At 31.7% G+C, this 25,753-nt stretch overlaps 2 protein-coding genes and 1 pseudogene across 4 annotated transcripts; 2 read left to right on the top strand and 1 right to left on the bottom strand.

The window, feature by feature from the left end:
- Positions 1-3,614: 3,614 nt before the first annotated feature.
- LOC108482901 (protein NRT1/ PTR FAMILY 8.3-like) lies at positions 3,615-7,561 on the top strand. Of its 3 annotated transcripts, none has more exons than XM_017786001.2 (6): positions 3,615-3,793; positions 3,925-3,988; positions 4,170-4,275; positions 4,376-4,593; positions 5,151-5,707; positions 6,482-7,561. In XM_017786001.2, the coding sequence occupies exons 2-6, from the start codon at positions 3,938-3,940 to the stop codon at positions 7,302-7,304; spliced, it is 1,755 nt and encodes a 584-aa protein (XP_017641490.1). In that variant the 5' UTR covers positions 3,615-3,793; positions 3,925-3,937; the 3' UTR covers positions 7,305-7,561. The 3 variants fall into 3 exon arrangements, with proteins under 3 accessions (XP_017641490.1, XP_017641491.1, XP_052884557.1); XM_017786002.2 differs by having other exon boundaries at positions 3,909-3,988; XM_053028597.1 differs by having other exon boundaries at positions 3,791-3,988.
- Positions 6,937-9,009, bottom strand: LOC108482902 (short-chain dehydrogenase reductase ATA1). Its single transcript, XM_017786003.2, has one exon. It carries the CDS (start codon positions 8,508-8,510, stop codon positions 7,719-7,721), a length of 792 nt encoding a protein of 263 aa, XP_017641492.1. The 5' UTR covers positions 8,511-9,009; the 3' UTR covers positions 6,937-7,718.
- A 683-nt stretch (positions 9,010-9,692) lies between these two features.
- Positions 9,693-19,432, top strand: LOC108482904 (NADH dehydrogenase [ubiquinone] 1 beta subcomplex subunit 7-like; annotated as a pseudogene).
- Positions 19,433-25,753: the final 6,321 nt, after the last annotated feature.

The raw sequence follows: 25,753 nt of genomic DNA, 5'->3' as shown, positions 1-25,753 counted from the left end.
TAAAATGTTACAATACAATAATGTAAGTGACTAAAATGTAACATTTCAAACATAAGTAACTAAAATGTAACATGAGGCAAACGAAAATGACTATTTTGGTAGTTTACCCTTTAATTTAGTATGAAAAAGTATTAAGTATAAAATAAAGATTTATTTAGATTAATTATCACTTAAATAGTGTTAGAGTTATATCATTCTTTGTAAGTTCCATATACTATATGGAGCAAGCACTCTTCAATCAATTATACATGAAGTTAAAAACTTTATCCGTTATTTATTTGGTTTAGATAAAAATGTTTTGTGAGTTTTTTTGGAAAGAAAATTAAATTTCAAACTTTATTTTTTTAATAATTGTTTTTAAAAATTGTTTATTAATTTAGTATAAATATCTTTCATATTTATCTTGAAATTATTAATTATTGCATGTTCTTTATCTAATTTTTGTTGATTTTTACTTTAATATTATAATTTAATTTCAATTTATTCCAAATTTCTATATTATTTTTAATAGTTTTATGTATTAATCCAATGTTAAGTTGATTTTTTTTTAGTTATAAACATTGATTTTAAGTTTGAAACAAAATTTAAAATTAATTTTCACAATAAAAAATTTTACTATTACATGAAAAAATACTGTTTATTAATGTTGATAATAAACTTGAATATACTACTATTGGAGAAACAATGTTGACATAAATCTTAACTTATAATTCAATAAAATTTATAATTTAACTATTAAAAGAATGCTGACATAAATTAAGCTTAAAAAGATTTATTTAAATTGAATTTTAATTTAAATAAATTCTAAGTATAAAATAGGAAAAAATTTATCCATTAATTAAAAATAAAGATTGAAGTGTAAATATACAATATATGCTCATCTTTTAAATATTCAACAAATACAGTATTTCAATATTATATTATTACTTAATTACAATTGGAAAGTCTTGTATTTTTAAATATTATTTATGAATTATTTTTAATAATATCATGAAATAAAAATATTTTATTAAATAATAAAACATGTTATATAAAAAAACTAGTCTTTTAAAATGTATATGCGATTTCAAAATACATATTTTCATTAGATTTTTCAACTACTTTCGAATCTATTTTCTTTTTTAAAATTATAACTAACAATCACATCAATATTTATAAAATAATTATTATAAATATTGAATTAAATAATTAACTCACTCATAAATAATTTTCATATGCAAGATTCTAACATAATATTTCAAAGTTTTTAAGGCTTTAACATTACCATTAAGTTGAAGTATGATTTGTTAGTCCAAGAATAAAAGTTTTATTGTTGCTTAAATGCAATTTAAATTTTGGAAGTTGCTGCATCATCATGTTGATAATGCAAAAGTCTTACCCTAGTTTTAAATGTTGTTGAAGAATTGACACATCCTTAAGATTTTGTTCTTTCTTTTTAGAAAAATTTTAAAAATATATCTTAAAGTTATAAAAGAATAATAAAATATGATCGTTTAAGATCGAAAATAAATAGTATAATGCTAAAAAAATGTAACATGATTTGAACCCAAAATCTTTGTGATATATAGAAACACTTTAATTGGAATACCTCCTCAACTATGTAGTCTAAAGTTAGAACGGTGAGAAAATGTTTGTGAGATACCATTGTTTTAATGTCAAAATTGAGCCCTTTTGTAATTGTACACTTTTCATACCCACGCATATGCTTTTTATATATTTATTTAGGGATAATAATTTAGATTACGGATTTAAATATTTATAGGTATTCAATCGATTTTCTTGCACATTTGGATATTATAAATTTAGATAATATTTAAAATTTAAAATTACTATTCGTCACACATTCAAGTGAATGCAAATAGATATTTTAGATATTCATTACCTAAATCCACATTATTTATTTGAATAACATACGTAAATTTAATTATTTTAATTCATTTATTATAATTATAATTATAATTATTATTTTGATTATATGTAATATATTTAAATTCAAAAGTTTTAAATTTAAATATTCTAAAAATAATAACATTCAATTTGAATTTAAATTTAGATAATAATATTCAAATAAGTATGAATAACAAATAGACATTTTTTGGTTAAATTTATAAATTCAAATTTTAAAAATTAAAAAATAAAATAAAATCGACCCACTCTCTTCCTAGTTTTGCTCAAGAAGTAGCTCGTGGTTTTCTGAACTCTTACGACAAACATTCAAATTAAAAGATCTTGGAATTTACTAAATAAAGTAACTCACTACAATTTATGCAATCAATTCAAAAATGGAAATAAAATGTTAAAAGATATATATATATATATATATATATATATATATTGAAGTTGTAAAAGATAAGATTAAAATAAAGCAAAAGACAAATAATCAATCAAGTAGATTAAATAGTTTTAAAATTAAAAAAATAAATTTATAATAGAAGAGTGTTTATGGATGGAATTGGTTTTAGATTGATTCTATTTATTTATTAATAATTTAATGATTTCACGTATAAGTGATTAGGTGCAAGTTTAAATTTTTTAAAAAATTATTAAGTATGGTAATCATATATTTGAATATGAATGTATATTAAACATGAAGATATCAAAAAAATATTTTAATAAATTTTAAAATATTTAAATTTAAAGTTAAAACAAATTTCTCATAAAATTTTAACAAAAAATCATTTAAAAGATTAATACAATAAAAATCAACATGTTAGTCTTAAAATTTAGGTTTAATTATGAATTACATCCTTCTATTTCATGAAAATTAAAAGAAAAACTAATCCCTTTAGATTAATTTTTCAAGAATCGATCATTTTAAAATTTGTCATTAAATCGTTGATTTGAAAAATGAATAGTCCAACAACTCATGAAGTTAATGTGTTTGTTAATACTTAGAGCAGATGGATTAATTTTTCAAAATTTGAAAAAGTAGAGAGAGATGAAAGTTAGAATTAGACCTAAAAATCTATGTTCAAACCCGGTTAGGTATCGGTATTGGTGGTAGAATTATAACTTTAGTCCTTCCCGAATAGAGCTGATCATGGGCTGGGCGGCCTGGCCCGGCCCCAAGGCCCACCTGAAAAATAGGAGGGTTTGGGTAAAAATATAGGCCCGAAAATGGGCTTGGGCAAAAAAATGAGGCCCGTTTAGAAAACGGGCTGGGCCTCGGGTAAGAGTTTTTTGGCCTGAGCCCGGCCCGAATTATATATTAATATATATTTTATTTTATTTTTAATCATTTTAAATTTTTAATATAACTATTTTTTATTATATTATCAATTTATGTTTTGTTTTAAGAATTGTTTTAGTGTTATTTTTATTTGTTTTAATATTTATTTTTATATTTTTAAATATATTTAATTTATTATATTTTTAAAATTTTTATTTAATGAAATAAGTAAAAAATTAATATAAATCGGTAGAAATTTGGGCTCGAAGCTTATTTATTTATTTAGTCGAGCTTGACAAATTTTTAGTATATTTGGACCGGCCGGCCTAAGCCTAGTAGACAGGCCTAAAATTTTATCTGGACCCAGCCTAAACCCGGCCCAGCCCATGATCACCTCTATTCCCGAACCCAAAATCCATGGTCCCACCCATAGATGTATCATTAAAAGCCCTTATCTCAGGCATTACAAAAGATAGGGAAGCGTGCCTGGGTCACCCTAACATTCCACTCCTTCAGCTTGTGTTAATATCTAATCAACCAAATTTTAAGGATACCAGAACTTCTTTTTCTTTTTCCTTTTTGTTAAAAGATTCCAAAAGTTGTTGACATTACCAATCTAACAAGGTAAAGTCTTATACGCTTTTATTAGCCTAATAATTTGCCCAGTATTTTCATCACAAATTACATTTAGATATATCTTATCTTATCTTAGTCTGTTTTGGGGATTTTGAATCTGTAGTCTTTGATTGGTTCAGTTGCAAAACAATCATGGGATCTATGGATGAAGAGAGATCGCTTTTGGAAGCTGAACTTAATCAGGTATCTTTTTTTTTCTGCTTCCCCTTCATCTTTAATTCTTGGTGGTTATAAGATTTTGATTATTTGCTCACAGACACCTTTAACACTGAAAAAATTTCTGGGTTTTGTTGTCTTTTCTTGTTAAAATTCTTTACCTCGGAGTTTATGTTGTTATTAGTGTTTTAATATTTGGTATTTCCAGGCTGAAAGCAGTGGGCTTTACACTGGGGATGGCTCCGTTGACTTCAATGGGAATCCTATTTTGAAGCAGAATACTGGAAATTGGAGAGCGTGCCCTTTCATTTTGGGTGAATTATTGTAAATTTATCTATTTGCTCTTCCTTTTAAATGGGTTTTATTTGAGTAAAGCTTATCTTATTTCTGCAACTTTTTTATATGGAATTATAGGTAATGAATGCTGTGAGAGATTGGCTTATTATGGGATAGCAACTAATCTTGTAAGTTACCTGACCAAGAAACTGCATGAAGGGAATGTATCAGCTGCAAGAAATGTAACTACTTGGCAAGGAACTTGCTACCTTACACCTCTCATTGGAGCCGTCTTAGCAGATGCATATTGGGGAAGATATTGGACAATTGCTGCTTTCTCCACTATTTACTTCTTCGTAATATAATTTACTCCTAACTACTACTTTTTCCTGCTTTACATGCTCATCGTTTTATTCTTTAAATAGTTATTTTTCTGATTTATGATGTAATTGTTGCTTCATTATTTTGAACTACTTATCATGAAGTTGATCCTGCATTCAACTGCAGTAGTCTTTGGCTGCTGTTCCTTTGAGTGTGTTTAGTAGTTCACATTATGCCATTAACCCTGATATGCATGGTCCTTCACATGCGATTTAAATTCACGCATGGTTCTCCTCTTCTGTTGCTAGTAGTTTTAAATCAGGAAGCACTTTGACTCCTTTGCAAAGATTTTAAGACAGTTTTAAAGTGTAATAACATATTTTCTGGAATTTGTAACTCACGTTAATATCTTGCACTTTACACGGTAAAGAATTTGATTTTTGGCTATGTGAGGACAACAATTTTCATCATTTTAATCATATTATTGACTAATGAATTCTGGTACTTCTATTAAGGTAAAGTGGGCAAGTTATTTATATGTTTTGATTTCACTTTCTGATGCATTGGATAACACATTTACTATTTGATGTAGGGAATGTGTACATTGACTCTCTCAGCATCAATTCCTGCACTGAAACCTGCTGAATGTGTGGGTTCTATTTGTCCCTCAGCTACTCCAGCTCAGTATGCTGTATTTTTCTTTGGGCTTTATCTGATTGCATTAGGGACGGGTGGAATCAAACCATGTGTTTCATCCTTTGGGGCCGATCAGTTTGATGATACTGATCCCAATGAAAGGGTGAAGAAGGGGTCCTTTTTCAACTGGTTCTATTTTTCAATCAACATTGGTGCTCTGATCTCAAGCAGTCTTCTGGTGTGGATTCAGGACAATGCTGGATGGGGTCTTGGATTTGGCATTCCAGCATTGTTTATGGGCCTTGCAATTGGAAGTTTTTTCTCAGGCACGGCACTCTATAGATTTCAAAGACCAGGAGGAAGCCCTATTACAAGAATGTTCCAGGTTTTGGTTGCAGCATTTCATAAACGGAGCCTCAAGGTACCTGAAGACAGTACTCTCCTGTATGAAACTGGTGACAAGCACTCTGCCATAGAAGGAAGTCGGAAACTAGAGCACAGTGAGGAGTTGAAGTAAATATTCTTAATTATTTCCCTGAGTTTTGAATGATTGATCTTGATTTTCTATTCCTCATGATTTAAAAGAAATATTCTCTCTCTCTGTCTCATTAAATCCTATGCTGTTGTCAATTTATCCACTCTATCAAACACCTTCCAAGCTCAATTTTCATGGGAGCTTATGTCCCCTGTTATCTCTGACTACTTGTTTATAATTTCCATTCTCTTCTACTATTCCCAGCTGCATGGTAGTGGAAACATATGAGGAGCTTTGCTTTGTATGTTAAGCTTATGTTATTCATAGTGTTAATTGATGACTTGAATTGTTAAGGAACAAATTGACTATATTAAAAACATGGCATAGAAAGATGGTTTTACCCATGCATATTTGTGTAGAAAAAGAGGAGTAGACAAAGTGGAATTCTGATGGATAATTTTTGGTTGGCTGCCATTTGATGCATTGATTCTGATGCATTGATTCTGTCTTCATTCTGATTCTAACTTTCATTTCTTCTAGCCCCAAATTAAAAGATAAAATATTTCTGTAGTGCATTTTTCTGATTATCTTCCAGTAGTCTGTCTTGATGCACTTATCGCACTCAAAGTGTCATCTGATTTATTTCTGAAATTAACCGATTTAGGCAACTTTCATCTATGGCAATGCTGTTAATTATTTAGGTTCATTGAAGTTTCAATTCCCCGGTTCCTTTTTTCATAGATGAGTTTTGGAGTTGTAACAGCTAGACTGTTTTTTTCTTTGTTAGTTTTGCTAAGACCATCTTGTTGCAGGTGCCTAGATAAAGCTGCCATAGTCACTGATGTTGAAACCAAAAGTGGGGACTTCTCAAATCCTTGGAGGCTTTGCACTGTAACACAAGTGGAGGAATTGAAAATCTTGATCCGCATGTTTCCCATATGGGCTACTGGAATTGTGTTCTCTGCTGTTTATGCTCAAATGTCAACTATGTTTGTGGAACAAGGGATGATGACGGACACAAAAATTGGTTCTTTCACTATTCCTCCTGCTTCTCTCTCAACTTTTGATGTTATTAGTGTTATTTTTTGGGTCCCCATCTATGATAGGATCATTGTCCCAATTGCAAGAAAGTTCACACGTAAGGAGCGAGGCTTCTCAGAGTTGCAGCGTATGGGAATTGGTCTTTTTATTTCAGTCCTATGCATGTCAGCCGCAGCTGTGGTGGAGACCAGGAGATTGCACCTTGCTAAAGAGCTAGATTTGGTCGATAAGCAGGTCGCTGTACCCATTAGTATTCTTTGGCAAATACCTCAATATTTCTTGTTGGGTGCTGCAGAGGTCTGCACATTTATCGGACAGCTTGAGTTCTTCTATGATCAGTCCCCTGATGCCATGCGGAGTTTATGTAGTGCGCTTTCACTTCTGACTACATCTTTAGGCAATTACCTGAGTTCTTTTATTCTAACTCTTGTAACTTACTTCACAACAAAGGATGGCCAGATTGGTTGGATATCGGACAACCTTAACGAGGGTCATCTCGACTATTTCTTCTGGCTCTTGGCTGGTCTCAGCTTCTTAAACATGTTGGTGTATACCCTATGTGCTTCGAGGTACAAGCAGAAGAAGGCTTCCTAAAGTTCCTTCTCGTATGGAGAGAAATTAAGCTGAAATGTTGTTTTAGATAAAAACTGTATGCATCTCAATACAGGGACATCCTTCCACTTTGGAAACCAACTATCTTGTATCTTATTGGGTTATATTCATTTTCTAGCTGATTCTCGCATATTGTACATTAATACTGCATGGTTTTCAATTATTTGCCATCCTTAAATGTCGGATTAAATTGTTTGCATCTTGTTGGATTAAAAGACTTGCTTCCTTTAAAGTAACAATCTTTGCTTTCTGTATTGATTCTCAATATTTGATACTATTATAGATTTAGCACAACTATTTTGGTTTGATTGAAGGTGTTTTTAACAATAAAAGCTACAAAATTGACGTCAGGTAAAGTTTGTCTTTGTTTTATTTTTTTCTTCTCCCAATTCTTTACTATTTGTAGATGAAACTCAGTGAACTAATAGCAGAAGTATATCCACCATCGATAACGAGGTTATGTGCTGTTATAAATCCAGTGTCATCTGAGGCAAGGAACAATGCAGCTTGGGCCACATCTTCAACAGTTGCAGCTTTCCCACGTAATAGACTCCCTTGATCACCGACCAGTTTCTTCACCTCTTCAGGTGTTGTTTCTTTCCCCCGGAACATTCTATAACCACTAATGAGCATATCTGTAGGTACACCATGAGGAGAAATGCAGTTCACACGAATCCCGTGCACACCTAACTCGCATGCTGCGGTTCTCATCAGTCCCACAATACCGGCTTTCGACAATGAGTAAGGGTGAGACGCTAGCCCTCCCATGATGCCTGCAGAACTCGATGTACATATGATGGAACCTTTTGTATTGCATCTCAGCATGGCTCGTGCAGCATGCTTGATCGCATGTACATTGCCAAGCAGATTGATTGAGACCAGATGTTTGACTTGTTCCATGTCAAGGCTGGTTATGCTGCTTGCAGTGCCTCCAATGCCAGCATTGCTAAACAGTATGTCTAGTTTGCCTTTCCATGTGATGGCAAGTTGGATAGCTGATTCGACATCACTTTCTTTGGCTACATCACAATGAATGTAGCGAGCTCCGATGGAGTTAGCAAGCATGGTCCCAGCTTCATCCAATATGTCAGCAATGACAACATAGGCCCCATTTTCAGCAAATAATTTAGCTGTGGCAGCTCCAATCCCTCTTGCACCACCAGTTACAACTGCGACTTTGCCAATCATCCTACAAAAAAAAAAAAAAGGTATTCATTTCGAATTTACGTATATAAGATTCATCGAACATGATGCAGTGAAAAGATCATTAGTAAGAGAGGCTATTGAAGTAGCCATTGGTACCAACCTCTTTGCAGACGAATTCTGCAAATCAACATGCTTATCAACACCTTGCTCCATTGCATACACCAAAAAATCAAACATGGTGTATATATAGGAACGACTCAAAGAGGCTTTTCGAAGGTTTTTTCCTGTTTTTTTCCCCTTTCTTTTTATATATAAAAGAGTTGGGCACTCTTTACATTCTCAACAACTACATCCAAACTAGATGCTTGGTAATGTTCTGTTGATAGATTCTTCTTTAAAATCATGTGTAAATATGCATTTTATTTTGTGGTTGTTATCTACTTTTTAACAACCATATATCTTCTCATTTCTTCATCATGTAAAAATTTCCTAACGCACAACTCACACTCAAAACACATGAAAAAACTTATTAGAATTATATTTTAGGTCTAATTCTCCTACTTTTTATACTGTTTGCACATTTGAATTTTAACCCTCTACTTTTAATCTCAAGAATCTAGTTTCTCTACTCTTTTGATTTAAGAATTGAAGTCCCATTATTGATTAAGTCTTACCTCGATTGGTATGAGTATTCTTATCAATACAGGAGAACATGAATTTAGGTGTGTTGAAGCGCATTATCCTCCTATTAGGTAGTTGTAAATAAAAACAATTGAAGTTCATTTGATGTAATCATTATAATAGGTCAGATTAAATTAGATTATGTAATATTTTTAAAATAAAAAAAACTATGTGATTAATATTACACGCCTGAAAAGTTAAATAAATAAATAAAATATTAAATTTAATAAGACTTACAATTATGAATGCAGGATTGAGCTTCTTTTAACACTCTTTCAAAGAAGTAGAATTAAAGTCAAATATTTTTGTTAACGACTTTCACATGATTTTGAGTCGATGAGGTGGATAGTTTTTTTTTATAAATATCACATAATTTATTTTAATGAAAGCCTTTTGAAGATGTTAACAATTGGATTTCAATCATTAAATTAAAAGAGTATAAAGACTAAATTCTTGAAAGTGAAAAATAAAAGGATTAAATTTCTAAAGTACAAAGAATAGAAGGACTAAGAGCAAAGTTAAACCTATATTTTATCTTAAAATACATGAAAAAAGAAGAAGAAGTTACCGCAGAAATATTACTGTTTTACGATGTTTTTAATCTGAAATCATTTTAGGTAAAAAACTCCAAAACAAAAGAATAGCATTGCAAATGTAAAAAATAAGCAACAAGGCAGCTTCGTGACCCAAAATACTGTTAGGAGCGAAGGAGAGAAAAATGGAAATGAAGGGTTCATCGAAGAAGATGATGGCAACAGAGGCAGAAATGGTGGAGAACAAGGTCCCCATCCCATACAGAGACCAATGCGCCCACCTTCTATTCGTACTCAATAAGTGACGGCAAGCCGAGTTTTTACTTGCCTTGGAAATGCGAGAACTAATGCCACTCGTACTAGAAGTGCGAGTACGAGCTCGTCAGGGAGAGGATGCTGCAGATGCAGAAGATCCATGAAGAAGAGGCCAAGTTGAAACAGTCTGGGAAACAAGCCGGATCCATCCCTCTCAGTCCCAATACTGCTAATGCTTAAACTATCTCCATGGTCAGTCAAATTTCGTCTCTTTTTCTTATTTTCTATGGTTGGGTGGGGGTGGGATTGGATGGTTCCATTCGATGGTTTTTTGTCGATTGTTTTCCCAATTTTGCATTATTTGTTGATGGGTTCTTTGAATTTATATTACGGGTTTTAAAGCTTGAAAATTTAGGGGTTCTGAGCAGGTTAAGTCTTGGTCTTAGTATTGAATTGACGCGTTTAGGTGTTTCTTTTTGCTTCCTTGTTGATTGTGAAATCAATGCGTTTCTGGCACTCTACTATCAGTACTTTTAAGGAACCTGGTTTCTTGTCTTACATTAAGGAATTCCTTTTGGGTCTATGGTTCCTGTGGTATTTGATTGAAAAGTAAAGGGAATGTGGAATGTACCGTTTGTTGTGTTTTTGTTTTGGGGTCCATTAGTCCATTAAATTCTGTTCATTTTGAAGATTTTGGAAAAGGTATTAGGTTGTTCTTGCCTAATAGTTTAGAATATTTTATACTTGTATTGTTATAGGGAGACTGAGAACAGCAAACATTCTGGAGTTCATGTTGAGGTTCAGCCTCGAAAAATGGGTTTGATTAAGACTATGAACAGTCATATGATGGCTATAGTTTGCAACTGTTTTTTGGATCTTGATTAATGAGATTGCAGGTTATGTTTTTTTCTTGCAATTGATTGCACTCGTGGTGCTCTTTAAGTTACCTTAAGGCAATGTTGTCAAAGGCACCAGGTGCGCTCGAGGCACTAGGACCTCTATATAGCCTAAGATGCAAGGCGCAAAAAATGCACTCTCCTGAGTAAACCAAGGCGCAAGCATATAAATATTTATATATAAATTGTATATAAAATCATATGTAACTAATAATTAATAAGTATTAATTGAATAGTAAAAGAAAGATAAATTTTAATATAGTTCAATTTATAAATTAAAAATATTGTTCAATAGTTTAAGTTTAATAATTTACTTAATGTATTGTAAAATAAAACACCATAAGAACAAAAATAAATATCATCATAAAAACTAGCTCTAAATTTTCTTCATATATCTTGAAAAGTTTTAACTTTTAAGAGTTAACTAGTTTTTATATAATAAAATTAGGTCAGTAATTAATTAAAAATATTTTATTATATTTTTTCTTTTACTAGTTACAAAATAATAATAAACAGGAGAATGGAACAGCTCTTTAGTGAGGCGTGCTTTTTCTTGCACTGCGCCTTAGCACCTAGGCACGCCTAGGTGCTCGCCTTGACATTACTACTTTGGGGTATCTTGACCTATGAAGGTGGTTTTGCTTGGAAAATTAGATGCCCTTTCACATTTAGGTTCTTTTCTTTTATTTCAATGCAGTAGCAAGCTTAGCCAATGACACTATGTTGATTATGATCAGTATAAGATAGTGTGATTATAGAGTATCGAAGAAATAGAGGTTTAACAAGAGAGCATTGAGGCTTTACATGTACATGGATAAAAATGGAAGATACTAGTTAGCTACTTAAGATGAGTCTTGATTAACTTGATTATTTTCGGTTCTTTCTATCAAGTGGTATCTATGTAATGCAAGTTTTAATTGAGATATCTTAAGAGGCTTGAGCTAGCAAATTGAATCATGTTTTAAGTGAGATATCTTAGCTAATGACGCTATGTTGATTATGATCAGTATAAGATAGTGTGATTACAGAGTATCGAAGAAATAGAGGTTTAACAAGAGAGCATTGAGGCTTTACATTTACATGGATAAAAATGGAAGATACCAGTTAGCTACTTAAGATGAGTCTTGATTAACTTGATTGTTTTCAGTTCTTTCTATCAAGTGGTATCTATGTAATACAAGTTTTAATTGAGATATCTTATGAGGCTTGAGCTAGCAAATTGAATCATGTTTTAAGTGAGATATCTCACAACCGTGTATTTGAAATTGATAGTTCAGCTCCTCAAAGGGAGACGGAAACGTTAGGACTCATTAAAGAGAGACCCAGATCTCTTTTTAGGGTTTTGATAAAAACCTGACTTAGCTTTTATCTTTCCATATGTCCCTTTAATTAGAGGTTACAATAATTAAAAAATATACCAAACTAAATAAAGTCCTATCAAAATACAACTTCTATTTGATAGTTGTTAAACAACTTTATTCTAAGAGTCCTTTCCTAATAACTTCTCCTAAGAATCATACCTAACAACTACTCAGCATCCGCAACAATACTCCCCTCTTTGAAAAAGAGTTTGTCCTCAAGCTTAGGGTCAGGGTAAACTTGGCTAAAGGTAGATTCTCAAGAGTGAATGGCACAACTAACAGTCAAAACTGATAAGGGTCTTGCACGTTCATAAATTTATTATCCTATAAATCTTTTCAAACTTCTTACCAGCATTCTCAATTTTGAAAAATACCCCAGCAAATATAGACCCATTAAGCATTTTCAATGCAGAGTCAAAGGTTTTTTGGATTGGGTTTAAATAAAAAAATGGGTTGTTGGCTGAGTTCAGAAAGAGTTGATGAATAAGATAAAGAAGTGAAATTGGTTATGACTACCTTGGTTTTTGTGAAGATGGTGTTAAAAAACAGGCTATTTTTATTTTTTCATAAGAAATTACATAAATATTTATACACATAGTGAGCTTAACTTAGGAAACTTTACACTGGGAAATAGACTAATTATAGGGATGCTGTCCCTAAAAAACAACCTTAAAGTTAGGGATAAAATATTTACAGAATCTTATTTGATATACTCAAATATTCCTTAATTAGGAAATTGTAATCTGACACTCCCCCTCAAGCTGGGAAGTGGATATCATCCATTCTCAGCTTGCTTCCTAGTTTCTGAAACAACTTCCTAGACAATCCTTTGGTAAGTATGTACGCTAGTTGACCATCGATGAGACACAAATGGAGTGCAAATTAAGCCACCGTCCGCTTTTTCCTTTATAAAATGTCATCAACCTCAACGTGCTTCGTTCGATCATGTTGAACTGGATTATCTGCAATATTGATAGCAAACTTATTATCACAATATAACTTCATTAGACCTTCCTACTTGATCTTCAAATCTTCCAAAATAATTTTTAGCCATAACAACTCATAAATCCCAAGAGCCATCGTCCTAAATTTAGCTTCTGCACTAGATCTAGTCACAACATTTTGTTTTTTACTCCTCCAAGTCACAAGGTTGCCTCCTAGGAAAGTGCAATAGCCCGAGGTTGATCTTCTATCAACCATAGACACTGCATAATCTGCATCAGTATAGGCTTCAAGGGTTAAATTCTCCCCCTTTTTAAATAGGATTCCTTTGCTTGGCGTGCCCTTTAAGTACTGTAGAATCTGATATACGGCTCTAAGATGTGATTCTTTGGGGTTGTGCATAAACTGACTTATAACACCAACTGCATAGGCAATATCTAGTCTGGTATGAGACAAGTAAATGAACTTCCCCACAAGTTTTGGATATGAACTTTTATCAACTGTTGCATCTTCTAGTGCATCTCCAAGTCTGTGGTTCACCTCTATGGGTGTCTCTGGTGGTTTACATCCCAACTTGCCCGTCTCTGTCAACAAATTAACTATGTATTTTTGTTGAGATATGAAGATTCCTTCCCGAGAGTGTGCCATTTCAATACCAAACAAAATATTTTAACTTACCGAGCTCTTTGACTTCAAATTCTTTTACTAGGCATTTCTTTAAATTCTTCATTCCTTCTAGATCATCACCAGTCACTATAATGTCATTTACATAGACTAACAAAGCAGTCACTCTTTCTGAAGATGAGTGTTTTACAAACAGAGTGTGATCTCCTTGACTTTGTTTATACCCCAACTTGAGCATTACTTTGGTAAATCTTCCAAACCAAGTCTTCGGGGACTGTTTTAGTCCGTACAAAGCCTTTTTTAGTCTGCAAGCTACCTGTCCTGTATTTGGACCGAATCCTGGTGGAACATCCATATAGACTTCCTCATCAAGATCATCGTGTAAAAAGGCATTATTGATCTCAAATTGCTGTAATTTCCAGTCTCGGTTGGCAGCTAGTGACAACAAACTCTTACAGTGTTCATCTCTCCAAAAAATCATCTGACTTATATTTTATTGTGTACACCCAGCGACATCCCACTGGTTTCTTTCCTTTCGGTAATTTCACTAAGTTTCATGTTTTATTTTTTTCAGGAGTTTCCATTTCAATTTTCATGGCATTTTTTCAATTCTCATCTTCTAATGCCTCGAATACAGTTTTGGGAATGGAGATAGAATTTAGGCTAGTAAGAAAGGCTTTGTGGTTATGGGATAAGTTTTTGTAAGACATGAATAGGTACAAGGGATGTTTTATACAGGCTCTAGTCCCCTTTCTAATAGCAATGGGAAAATCATCTAAATTTGCAGTAGTTTCAGTATTAGAATTCAAAGTAAGTTCAACAATTACCTCAGGTCGTATAGGAGAAGAAGATGATTGAACTTGCACCGGTGCCTTCTTCCTTGAGTAAACTAGTAAAGGACGAGTAGTGTCTTGAATTCCTATTGTTGATTTGGGTGTATTAGGCTCTGTTTCAGGTTGTATAGTGGCTATTGTTTCAAGTTAGGCAGGTTGGTTAGTAGGCAAGGACTGAGTGGATTGAGTGGGAGTGTTTGGTTGCTAGACAGGAGCTGGAATGTGAGTGTTTGGTTGCTTGATAGGAGCTGGAATGTCGAGTAGAAAGAATTCTTTGTCCTTATCTTCTGTGACTAAGATCTCCCTCTAAAGATAAGGACGAGTAAAGAAATTCTCTTGTTTTGCAAAAGTAACATCCGCTGTTACAATTTTTTTTTTTGTGGCTGGATGATAGCATTTGTACCCCTTTTGAGTGGAAGAATAACCGAGAAAGACACAGTTGACAGCTCGTGGATCAAATTTTCCTCTATTTTGAGAATGAACATGTACAAAGGCAACACAGCCAAATATTTTGGGAGTAAGGTTACTTGAAGTATTGAAATCAGGAAAGAATTTTGCTAGAATTTGCATAGGACTTTGAGATTCAAGGACTTTTGTAGGCAATCTATTTATCATATGAGTAGCAGTTAAAATAGCCTCCCTCCAGTATTGTTTTTTGGAACAAGAGGGCTCTTGTAATAGCTAAAATGTGACCATTCTTTCTTTTGGCAACACCATTTTGTTGGGGTGTACTAACACAAGATGACTCATGTATAATGCCTTTTTCTTGGAAATATGTTGAGAGAAATTGATTGAAATAATCTTTGGCATTGTCTGACCTAAACCTTTTTATTTCATCTCCAAATTGTGTTTTGATCATGTTGTAAAAGGTTGGAAAGATAGACTTTACATCAGATTTTTGTTTTAAAAGAAATATCCAAGACACACGAGTACAATCATCAATAAAGGATACAAACCACCGAGCCCCAGAAATGTTTGAAATAGTGGATGGTCCCCAAACATCACTATGATTAAGAGTAAAAGGAGTGGATGTTCTTTTATTGATTACCGGAAAAGAGGTACGTTTATGTTTTGCAAGTTCACAGTCATCACAATGGAATTTTTCAACAGTTAATCCTTTGAACAATGAAGGAAACATAATTTTAAGGACTCTAAACAATGGATGACCAATGCGAAGGTGATAGAGCCAAATTTGGTCTTTATTGGTTTTAATAGATTCGGATATGAAAGATAATGGTGAGGAATTCAGAGCACTAACTTCTCCACTGGATTTTTCAAGGTAATATAGGCTATTTATTTGCTTAGCATGTCCAATCATTCTCCTCGTATTCTGTTCCTGAAAAAGACATCGATTGTGAGAGAAAACCACATTACAGTTAGAGTCTTTGGTAATTCTTTGGATGGATAAAAGATTGGTAAATAGTTTTGGAACATGAAGGACATTTTTAAGAGTAAGGGTTTTGTTTATAACAATATCACCCTGACCAGCCACTGTGATCACAGAATCATTGGCTACTATTATTTTTTTACTACTAGGGTAAGGTGTATATGAAACAAATTTTTGTGAGGAGTGAGTCATGTGGTCTGTAGCTCCTGAGTCAATGACCCAAGAACTTTTGGTGAGTATATCCGAGATTTTAGAATTTTGAGAAGAGGATATACCCGAAAAAGCCAAACTACAAGTACTTGTTGAAGAAGATTTTTCCAATGATCCCAACAGATTTTTTAACTTCTCAATTTCTTCTTTATTGGATTCAACAGGTTATTCCTGAGAATTATATTTTTATCCAGCTGTCTTGCTGTATTTGCTCGCCCTTGTCCCTTTGGTTGTCCATCTTTTTTTGAAAAAGTTTTGTTTGTTGTCTGTGGCTTCCCATGGAGTTTCCAGCATCTTTCTTTAGTGTGACGGGCCTTTTTACAGTAAGTGCACTATACGGAATCCCTGTTAATAGGCTTTGTACGTTCTGTCTGTCTACTATCTTCACTAGTTGGCTGCTCCAGGCCAAATCTCCTCTCATTTATAACTTTTGTAACCAAGGCTGAACTATCCACTTGACTATTCTCAACCATAACTCCTCTTCTTCCTTCCTCAGCACGAACAATCGCAATTGTCTCATTTAGTGATGGTAGTTCCTCTGCACTGGCAATGATCCATCTCTTGCCATAAACTTTGCAACAGATTGGAATACTTCGTAATTGATCGACTTCCTTGCTTGGTAGATGAAATCTTAGTCTTAATTTCATAGATTTGAGCAGCATCTCGAACTTTAGAATAAGTCTGCTTCACAGTTCTTTGGATGTGTTAAGAAACATGCATGTATCACTGATTTCTGGCATCATAGGAGTTCTATAACCAAGACATTACCATAGAGTCTTGTTCATCCCAAACATCAAACTTAGGATCTCCTTCTTTAGGTCCAATTCTGAGTAAGTGACTCAGCTTTCCTCTTCTCTTCAAGAACGTGCGAACCAGTTGAGACCACTTCAGGTAAATTTTCTCATTTAGCCTGTAGGCTACTTGGATGTTCTGAAACTCACTTGTTGGGTTTGAGTTGCTCACAGAAACTTCTGAGACATCCCTAGTGTTGACAGTTTCAGTCATTTTTTTTTGAACAAATTCTACAGGCTTGAGGGTTGGTTGGGAGTCAGAAAAAAATTGCCAGACAAAGAAAAAAAATCCCAGAAATCTAGCTAAAAAAGCTCTGATACTATGTTAAAAAACAGGCTATTTTTATTTAGTTTTTCACAAGAAATTACATAAATATTTGTACGCATAGTGAACCTAACTTAGGAAACTTTACACTAGGAAACAGACTAATTCTAGGGATGCTGTCCCTAAAAAACAGCCTTAAAGTTAGGGATAAAATATTTACAGAGGTTTAGAAGGATTGGATGCATAGGAAGAGGAAGAGAGACTAGTAAAGAATGACATGGTTTGGTTTTCTTCAGTAAGAGGGTCGACCTTTGCATCTACCCTAGAGTTACAAACCTGTTTACTAACAATCATGTTATCTATTCCTTCAAGCATATGATCTAACACTTGCGCTTTGTTCTCTGCAAAGATTGCATCCACATACTGTTTCCATATTTCTTCTATCTTTGTTCAAAAAAGCTCGAGCTTCTTGCATAGTTGTGGTTGCCACTTTGCTGATCACTGTTTTACCATTGCCGAGGGTCGTTGGCTCTGAATACCAAATTCTTAAAACTGTGTTTTTGAGATTGATAGTTCAGCTCATAAAAGAGAGATTGAAACCTTAGAACTCGTTAAAGAGACATCCAAATCTCTTTTTAGAGTTTTGATATAAATTCCACTTAGCTTTTATTATTCCATACATCGCTTTGGATAGAGATTACAATAATTAAAAAACATATATATCAAACTAACTAAATTCTTATCAAAATAAACCACTATTTTAAGATTTGTAAAACAAATTTATTCTAAGAGTCCTATCCTAACAACTTCTCCAATGATTCCTACCTAACAACCACTCAGCATCCATTCCACAACAGCATTTTTGCCATTTGTTTTGAGTTGGAAAAAGAACATGGTAAAGAGCTCTGACTTAGGTACCATTTTGTTACTAAATTGAATCACTGAAAATGTTTAGAATTTTAGAGGATGAAAATGTTTTGTAAACAACTGAAAGTATGTTAATTTAGAAGTTTTAGAGGATGGAACCATTTCTTGACAAGAATCTTTTTAGAAAACAATTTGTTAGTAAACTTAATGAAAGGAGCAAATATGATCTTTCAAATTTTGGAAGCACCAAAATGTCATACAATATTTCTTAGATTAGAAGCTAAATTACAGGATGTTTGTGAAAGTTACTGCCAAACATGCATTGAAGAGTATCAAATGTTTAACATCTACCACTTTGGGTTGTCTGAATTCCTAAACCAAATGCTACTAAAAGTTGTCACTAAATAAGCACGAGGTTAGTAGGATGTGTCAGAGGGAAGCTGGTAATCTCTTTAGTGTGGTTGCTTAAGGCTTTGAGAATATAACCCATGGGAAACTATTGGAATAAAAAGGTTTCACAAATGGGTTTGGTCAGGTTTTATTGTAGAATGAAGAAGTCAAGGATTTAGAATTCCTTTTTGAGGCTGAGCTGCCACTACTAAGATTACTCTGAGTCTGGTGCTGGGTTGATTAAGATTTGACAGACATCCATTTTAGGGTCCTGATCAAGAGTTTTCCTTTTTTCTGCCTTCTGGTCTTTTTAGTGCTTGTCTTGATTCATGTGAATAAGGAGCTCTAGACTCTTTTCATGTTTAACGCTTTCTTTTTTAAGTATTATGTAAAATAAACATTAATTTACTTATTGCAGAAATATTAGTTTTAATAAAATTCTTTGGAATTATGGATGCAGGAACTTGATTGTTTGGAGATTGTGCAGCAACTTGATGATTTAAATCAGTTTCCTAGTCAGCCACATATGACCATTACAGCTTTTTGGGAGATGCTTAAACGGTATTGGGCTGTGACCATAACCCATGTGTACTGGGGAAGTAATCGAGTTGCAGATGGTCTAGCGAAGTATGCTACTGGTTTACCTCTGGGAATGCATAAATTTTCATATTCGCCTGATGCTGTGATCCCTGAGAATGCTACGGAGCTAGCTGTTCCTAGGCTTGTCCACATATAATGTTTTGCAATCTTCTCTTCTAATGAATAAATTTCTTTTTATATATATAAAAAAAAAAATGGTGTTGGGCATGCAATCAGTAGATGTATCATTCTATGGCTGGTAGAGAAGTATGGAATTCGATCATTCTCATGTTGTACAAGGGATACATAAGTGCGCCTTAGTGATTAATTAAACTCGTGGCTTTACCAAATTGTTCTCCAATTTCGGGTCCATTGCTAATTTTGGTTATGAAATACTAAGAATCCTTTCCATGTCTGTTTTAGTTTTAGCTTTCATGCTGCACCTGCTCCTCGTTTTCTTAGCAAAGAGACAAGTGCTGGCTTTGCATTTTTTATGAATGCCAGAACAGGCTATATTAAGTGAAAATATGTAATATATTCATTTTGTGAGAGCAACCCATGAACTATTCCTAGTGGTTACCATTACTAACATTCACTAGATTAAGAACTCTTTCAAGGACCTAAGCCAACTGTAGCATGCTATGTGCTAACACAATGGATGATACAAAATTAAGAATCATTTGTCTAAAAGATTTTACAAAGTAAAGAAACTATAGTATAGTAGTTTCATATGGCAGATCATGAGATTCATCGCTGCCAAAATGCTTTCATCTTACGGAAATCCAAATCTGGAATTTTTTATATTTCTTTTGTATTTCATCTCCACAAATGCATGAAGGTTTTAACAGCTTTGGTGGGTTCATCAGCCTTGTTTATGGAATCAACAGTATGCCAGAGATTGATGAAATTAGCAGCATAAGCGGCAATCTATGTTTGAAATGAGAAATATGCAAATCATGCAAAGGTTAGAAACATTTAAAATATGAAAATGATGGAATTTAATTTGAATGCATGCATAATTCAAAACGCAAAGTTGTAGGAGATACCTACAAGTTAGACCATTTGTTGAATTTAGAATTACATGAATGAAAGATAGATATATAATTAGGACAGCCGACGTCTGAATTTGATTTTGGAACTCCCAAATGTGAAACTTTCTGATTTCTTCAATATTCAAATTCATCCTTTCTTGATATTTGACTAATGTTTGACAAATTGCAAATAATTTCACATTCAATTTCTTTCTAGACAAACACCGCACGTGATTTTATTTTCCCTTTTAAACTTTTTGGACTCAATTATAATCTTAAATCCTTTTGCTCTCTATCATGTGTGAAGATTTGGTAAACTCACTTCTCTACATTTAATATCAACTTTTTGACCACCATGATATAGGTTTTTTTCTAAAACCTTGCACATATACATCCATCATTCTACTATTCATTAATGCTACTTTTATGTTATTTTTTTCGATTGTATTCGGTAAATTGAAAAATAATGGTTGAGATTTCAACTTAAATAAGAAAGCATATTCTTTCTTTTCTTATCATATAGAGAGCGTATGACACTGAGTGATACAAGACTCGAATCTTGATTTATGATGCAACGAATTATTCTATTATTTTAACCGTAAATTTTTAAGGTTATTGAAACAAATTTCATTAATGAGTTGAGATAATCTTCAAGTTAATTTTGTTTTACTTATTTTTATCACGTTTTAAGATTATTTCAATAAAAGTAACATGGAGGACCCTATATTAAGAGTCAAATTATATTTTGCCCCATCTACTCAAAAAATGGGTAAATTAGTCTTTTACATTAGATCAAAGAGCAAACTAGTTAGTCTATTAAAAATTTCATTTGTTTTTGCTGTTAAAAATTGATCCTTGTACGTTAGCATGAGGTACACATGGCAGGGACATGTCATTGTCTAGTTATTCCGTCAACCACGCTAGTTTTTAACAATAAAAGTAGAAATTATTTTTAAGAAAAAGGACCAATTTGATCTTTAATATAATGTTCAAGAACTAATTTACCCATTTTTTAAATAAAAAGGACAAAATACAATCTAAGTGTTAGTATAAGAGGCTCCATTATACTTTTACTGATTATTTCATTATTACCAAACCGTCTACCTCTCCATTTATTAACTATGTTTGGATTAGATCATATTTAACTTTCATGTTAAAATATAATTGATAATTAGGAAGAGGCATAGTCATCAGTCTAGCTATAAAGAAAATCAAACAACATTAAGCATAAGCAATATACGCATGGAGTGAAAAGGAAGATGAAGAAATGAGTAAAAATTCAAGGTTAGGTCATGAATATTGGATGATAGTTGACACCCCAAAAAACCAAATGTGAAAAATGGATGACATCTTTGAACAATAAATTATAATATAAAAAGTGAGAAAGATGGAATGTAAGAATATAAAAACATCAAGGTTGGATTGTGAAGGAGTCAAATTCCATGATTTGCAAGTATGGGACATTCACCAATAATACAGAATTCTCTTCTTTCATATAAAAAGTGATAATAATTTGTTTTGATTTGGAAGCTTTTAGGTTTGGGGGAATAATGTGGAAGCTTCAAAAACCTACTACTTTGATTTTATCGAACCTAACTTGCAACAAAGTTAATCACTTTTGTCTGTTTGTGTGTTTTCTGGGGTGGCTTTTACGGCTGGTTACGTGCATGAATGGAGGCGAGAAATTAAATCTTTCCTTGACTTAATTATTTTTTAATTAAACCAATTCCAGTCTTCATGGATGGAAAGTCAAAAGATATGGCCCCTCCCTTCTTCAATCATCATATATTCCCCACACCATTTGGGAATATGTGTATATATATTCCAAAATATTACTCATTCAATAACCTAATCTACATACCTATTTATTATTATTAGTTCCTTTTACAATCCATTGTTAAAAATTACACTCCACCAACTTATATTACACTCCACCAACTTATATTATACAGTTAAAAGATAAAAGTATTGTAGAGATGCTTATATTAAGAGTTAAATTATTTTTATCTCTCTTTATTAAAAAAAAAAGTAAATTGATCCATACACGTTAAATTAAAGAGCAATCTAGTCATTCTGTTAAAAATTAGTATAACTGACGGAATAATTAAAACAATTACATATGGCGTGCCATGTGCACTTCATGCAAGCGTATAAGAATCAATATTTAACAGTGGAAATAAATGTAATCTTTTAATAGAATGACTATTTTGCTCTTTAATCTAACGTGCAGGGACCAATTTACCTATTTTTTGAGTAGAAGAAACAAAATAAAATCTACCTCATGATACAATTTAACATAAATATGTATAAAAAAAATTCAATAACTCTATTCATAATTTGAGCCACCCTTTAACCATCTCATGTAAAATTCAAAACAAATTTTTAATAATCCCATGTAATTATCATACAAGCACAATTAAATTCTTAACGGTTTAGACTACTTTGGCTAAATTCATAACATTTTAACTTAAAATAAAAGAAAATTGACTAAATTTAACGAAAATAATAATGAGAACAAAATTAAAAGATTAAATATGTGATAATGGATAGGTATTTTTCTTATAAGAAAAAGGAAAATCAAGGGGGTCCAGAATTGTGTGGGTGAGTGTTTCTCATATTCTGGGCGTCTTTCTAAAGTGTTACTGTGATCATAAATGAGGATCCTATTACTGGGGTTTGATTTTTTTTTGGTGATGAAACAACTTCTTCGTGTTCTTATTATGATTGAAACTAAGAATTCATATGTGAAGGGAATTAATAATAATGTTCAAAATAGCCACTTTTTTGGATAAGAAATAATAGAAAAATGGTACAAGTAATTAATGTTTGATGACCAAAGTTGTTAAATTGCAAGCTTTTCCTTGAAATTTACCAATGTTATGTTTTCAACACCTAGCTACAATAATTATCTTTTTTCCTTTTCCTTGATTTCTTCACACATTTATCATGGTAGTTGAATTTTCTTTTCCTTTTTAATTACAAATGACTAGTACCATATTCAATAAATATTATCTTTTGCTCTTTTCATTATAATCTATTTTAAAACTTAAAATCTAAGTTCTTCCACTATTATTTATTTAAAATTTTTAGTCTAATCGTTAAAATTATATGTATTTTCTATCAAATTTATCAATTCGGTATGTTAGTTAAGTTGACTTAATGTGATGTGTTTATGATTGATGAAAATAAACATATTAAGTTGATAAATTTCAATAGAAATTACTAACGATAATAATAGTTGGATTGAAATTTTAAATTAAAAAATAAAAATATTTAATTTTAATTTTTAAAATACAAAGACTAAATCTCAAATCTTATAAAAGTATATGGAGTAATAACATATTTTAACCTTCATTTTGTTATAATATAGTAATTCTAAACTTCAAAAATATATTATAGTTATGTAATCACTTTCAAGAATTATATAAGAATTGCCGATTGAGTCTTAGCTTAATTGACATGGATATTATTGTTAATGCAGGAGGACGTGGTTTCGAGTATGCTGAAGTACATTATCCTCCTATTTATGGATTGGGGAGGGACTATGGTAGTTTTATATATTGTGTCAAAAAAAGTATATATGATCAGAATCCATAATGAGATTGTTCAAAAAAAATTAATTCAATAAAACCATATCGATACGTAGTTTTAATTTCCAGAATTGATATATTGATTGATTTCTAATCTCATCTGATTTCAACAGTGTTAGATACAAAAATTATATTTTTAATGAATATAATTTATGGATAATACAATGTATATATGTTTATTCCATATTTTACGCCTTCCATCACTTACATCTCAATTTGTTATCGTTTTTTTCCATTTAAGAAATAAGAGCATTTATTGTAAGAATGTGATAAAGTTTAAAAGGGAAGGATGATGAGAAGCTGTATGGCAAAAACTAGAACCCTTTTACATTAGTCCATCTTAACCAACAAATATATCATGCAATCCAGCTTTACCTCTATTAGAAACCCTTGTCTACTTCACACTTGTCCAACACCATTAAATACAACACCTAATTTACTTTTAACAACAATAAATTAAGCATAGCCCTCTACAATAATATCTTTTAGGTATAATAAAGCTTTTTTTTTCAATTTCACTCTTATTAATCTTAAAAAAAAAAGTTAAAATGATTTATTATTAATGAGAATATTAATTAAAATGTTAAAATTTTAAATATGATAGTGGTAACAAAGCTATGGGGGTGGCATGGCCCTGACCCCCCTAAAATGAAAAAAAATTATTTAAGTCTCTTTATAATTTATAAAATTTTAAATTAGTAATGGTAAAATTACACATTGCGTCCCGCAAAATGATAAACATTTTATTTAATCCTTTAAAAACTATAGGCTACTAAAATGGTAAAATTACATTTTTATTGTCGTAAAAATATACAATTTAACTCCCCAAAAAATATTTTCTGGCTTCACTCATGCATGACAATTCACGTGTATTTTGTGCTAATCTTTTTTTTTTTGGATTTTTATAAGCTTTTTATATCCTTTAATTTTAAATTTGATTTATTTTTAATTTTTATAATTTTTGAATTATTTGTTAACATGAATATAAAACAAATATGTAAACATAATGTGCACATGGATTGTCATGTGAGTCGTTATGCCAACAATGTTAAAAACTAATATTTTAGTCTGTATTCTCATTAAAAAATCGATTTGACTCTTTTTTAGAAGATTAAGGGCCAAGTTTAGCTAAAAAGAGATTAAATACCAAATTGACAAAAATGTAAATGTTGAAGGCTAAATTTTTTATTATGCCTATTCTTTTAACTATTAATTTTGTTGTAGAATCAATTTTTATTTATTTATTTTTACTATCAATAATAGGTTTCTATCTATAATAACAATAGTGATAAGTTATAAAGTTTACTTTTTACCAAATTAGTTATTTATAATTAAAGGTGAGCAAAACTTGATTCGACTAAAAAAATGGATAAAATTTTTAAATTTCAAGTTAATCAAATTAAGTTATTCAATTTTTTCAAGTCAACTTGAATAAATAAATCGAGTTTCAAGTTCGAGTTGAGTTAAATTTTACAATTCGAATAACTCAAATAACATGTTTAATTTTTTCATTTAACTCGAATAATTTCACTTGATTAGACTTGACTCGAATTTCATTTCACTCAACTCAATTTGAAACCTCAAATTGAGTTAGGATGATAAAATGAGACTCGTCAACTCGATTAACTCAAAATTTTCACTCGATTCAACTTGATTCGATCGGACGCTCCCCTATTTATACGTGTACAATAACTATCTCTTTATAAAAATCAAAATCTTGAGAAACGACTGTATAAATAAGTGAAGTTGAAGTCCTGAGACGTTAAACACTCGTATTTGAGTCTCATAGAGTAAAAAGTATATGTGGGTTAGTTAATTTAAATTGGGTCTTAATGTTTATAATGATTAATTATGCTTGAAATGAGTTAATTATAACAGTCAACGTACACGTAAATAAGTGAAATGAACTTTAATATGAAATAGGAGAAAACATAAACAAAACTTCAAAATTAAAGTTAATATAATATAAAAAATTTATGCATTATTAAGGAAACATTCACTTCAAATTACGGGTGAATAAAAGCTTGGAATTATTTGAAAAACCGAACAA

The sequence above is a fragment of the Gossypium arboreum genome, chromosome 1 (genome assembly GCF_025698485.1).
Source record: "Gossypium arboreum isolate Shixiya-1 chromosome 1, ASM2569848v2, whole genome shotgun sequence".
Classification (NCBI taxonomy): Eukaryota; Viridiplantae; Streptophyta; class Magnoliopsida; order Malvales; family Malvaceae; genus Gossypium; species Gossypium arboreum.
This window is presented reverse-complemented; position numbering and strand designations above follow the sequence as displayed.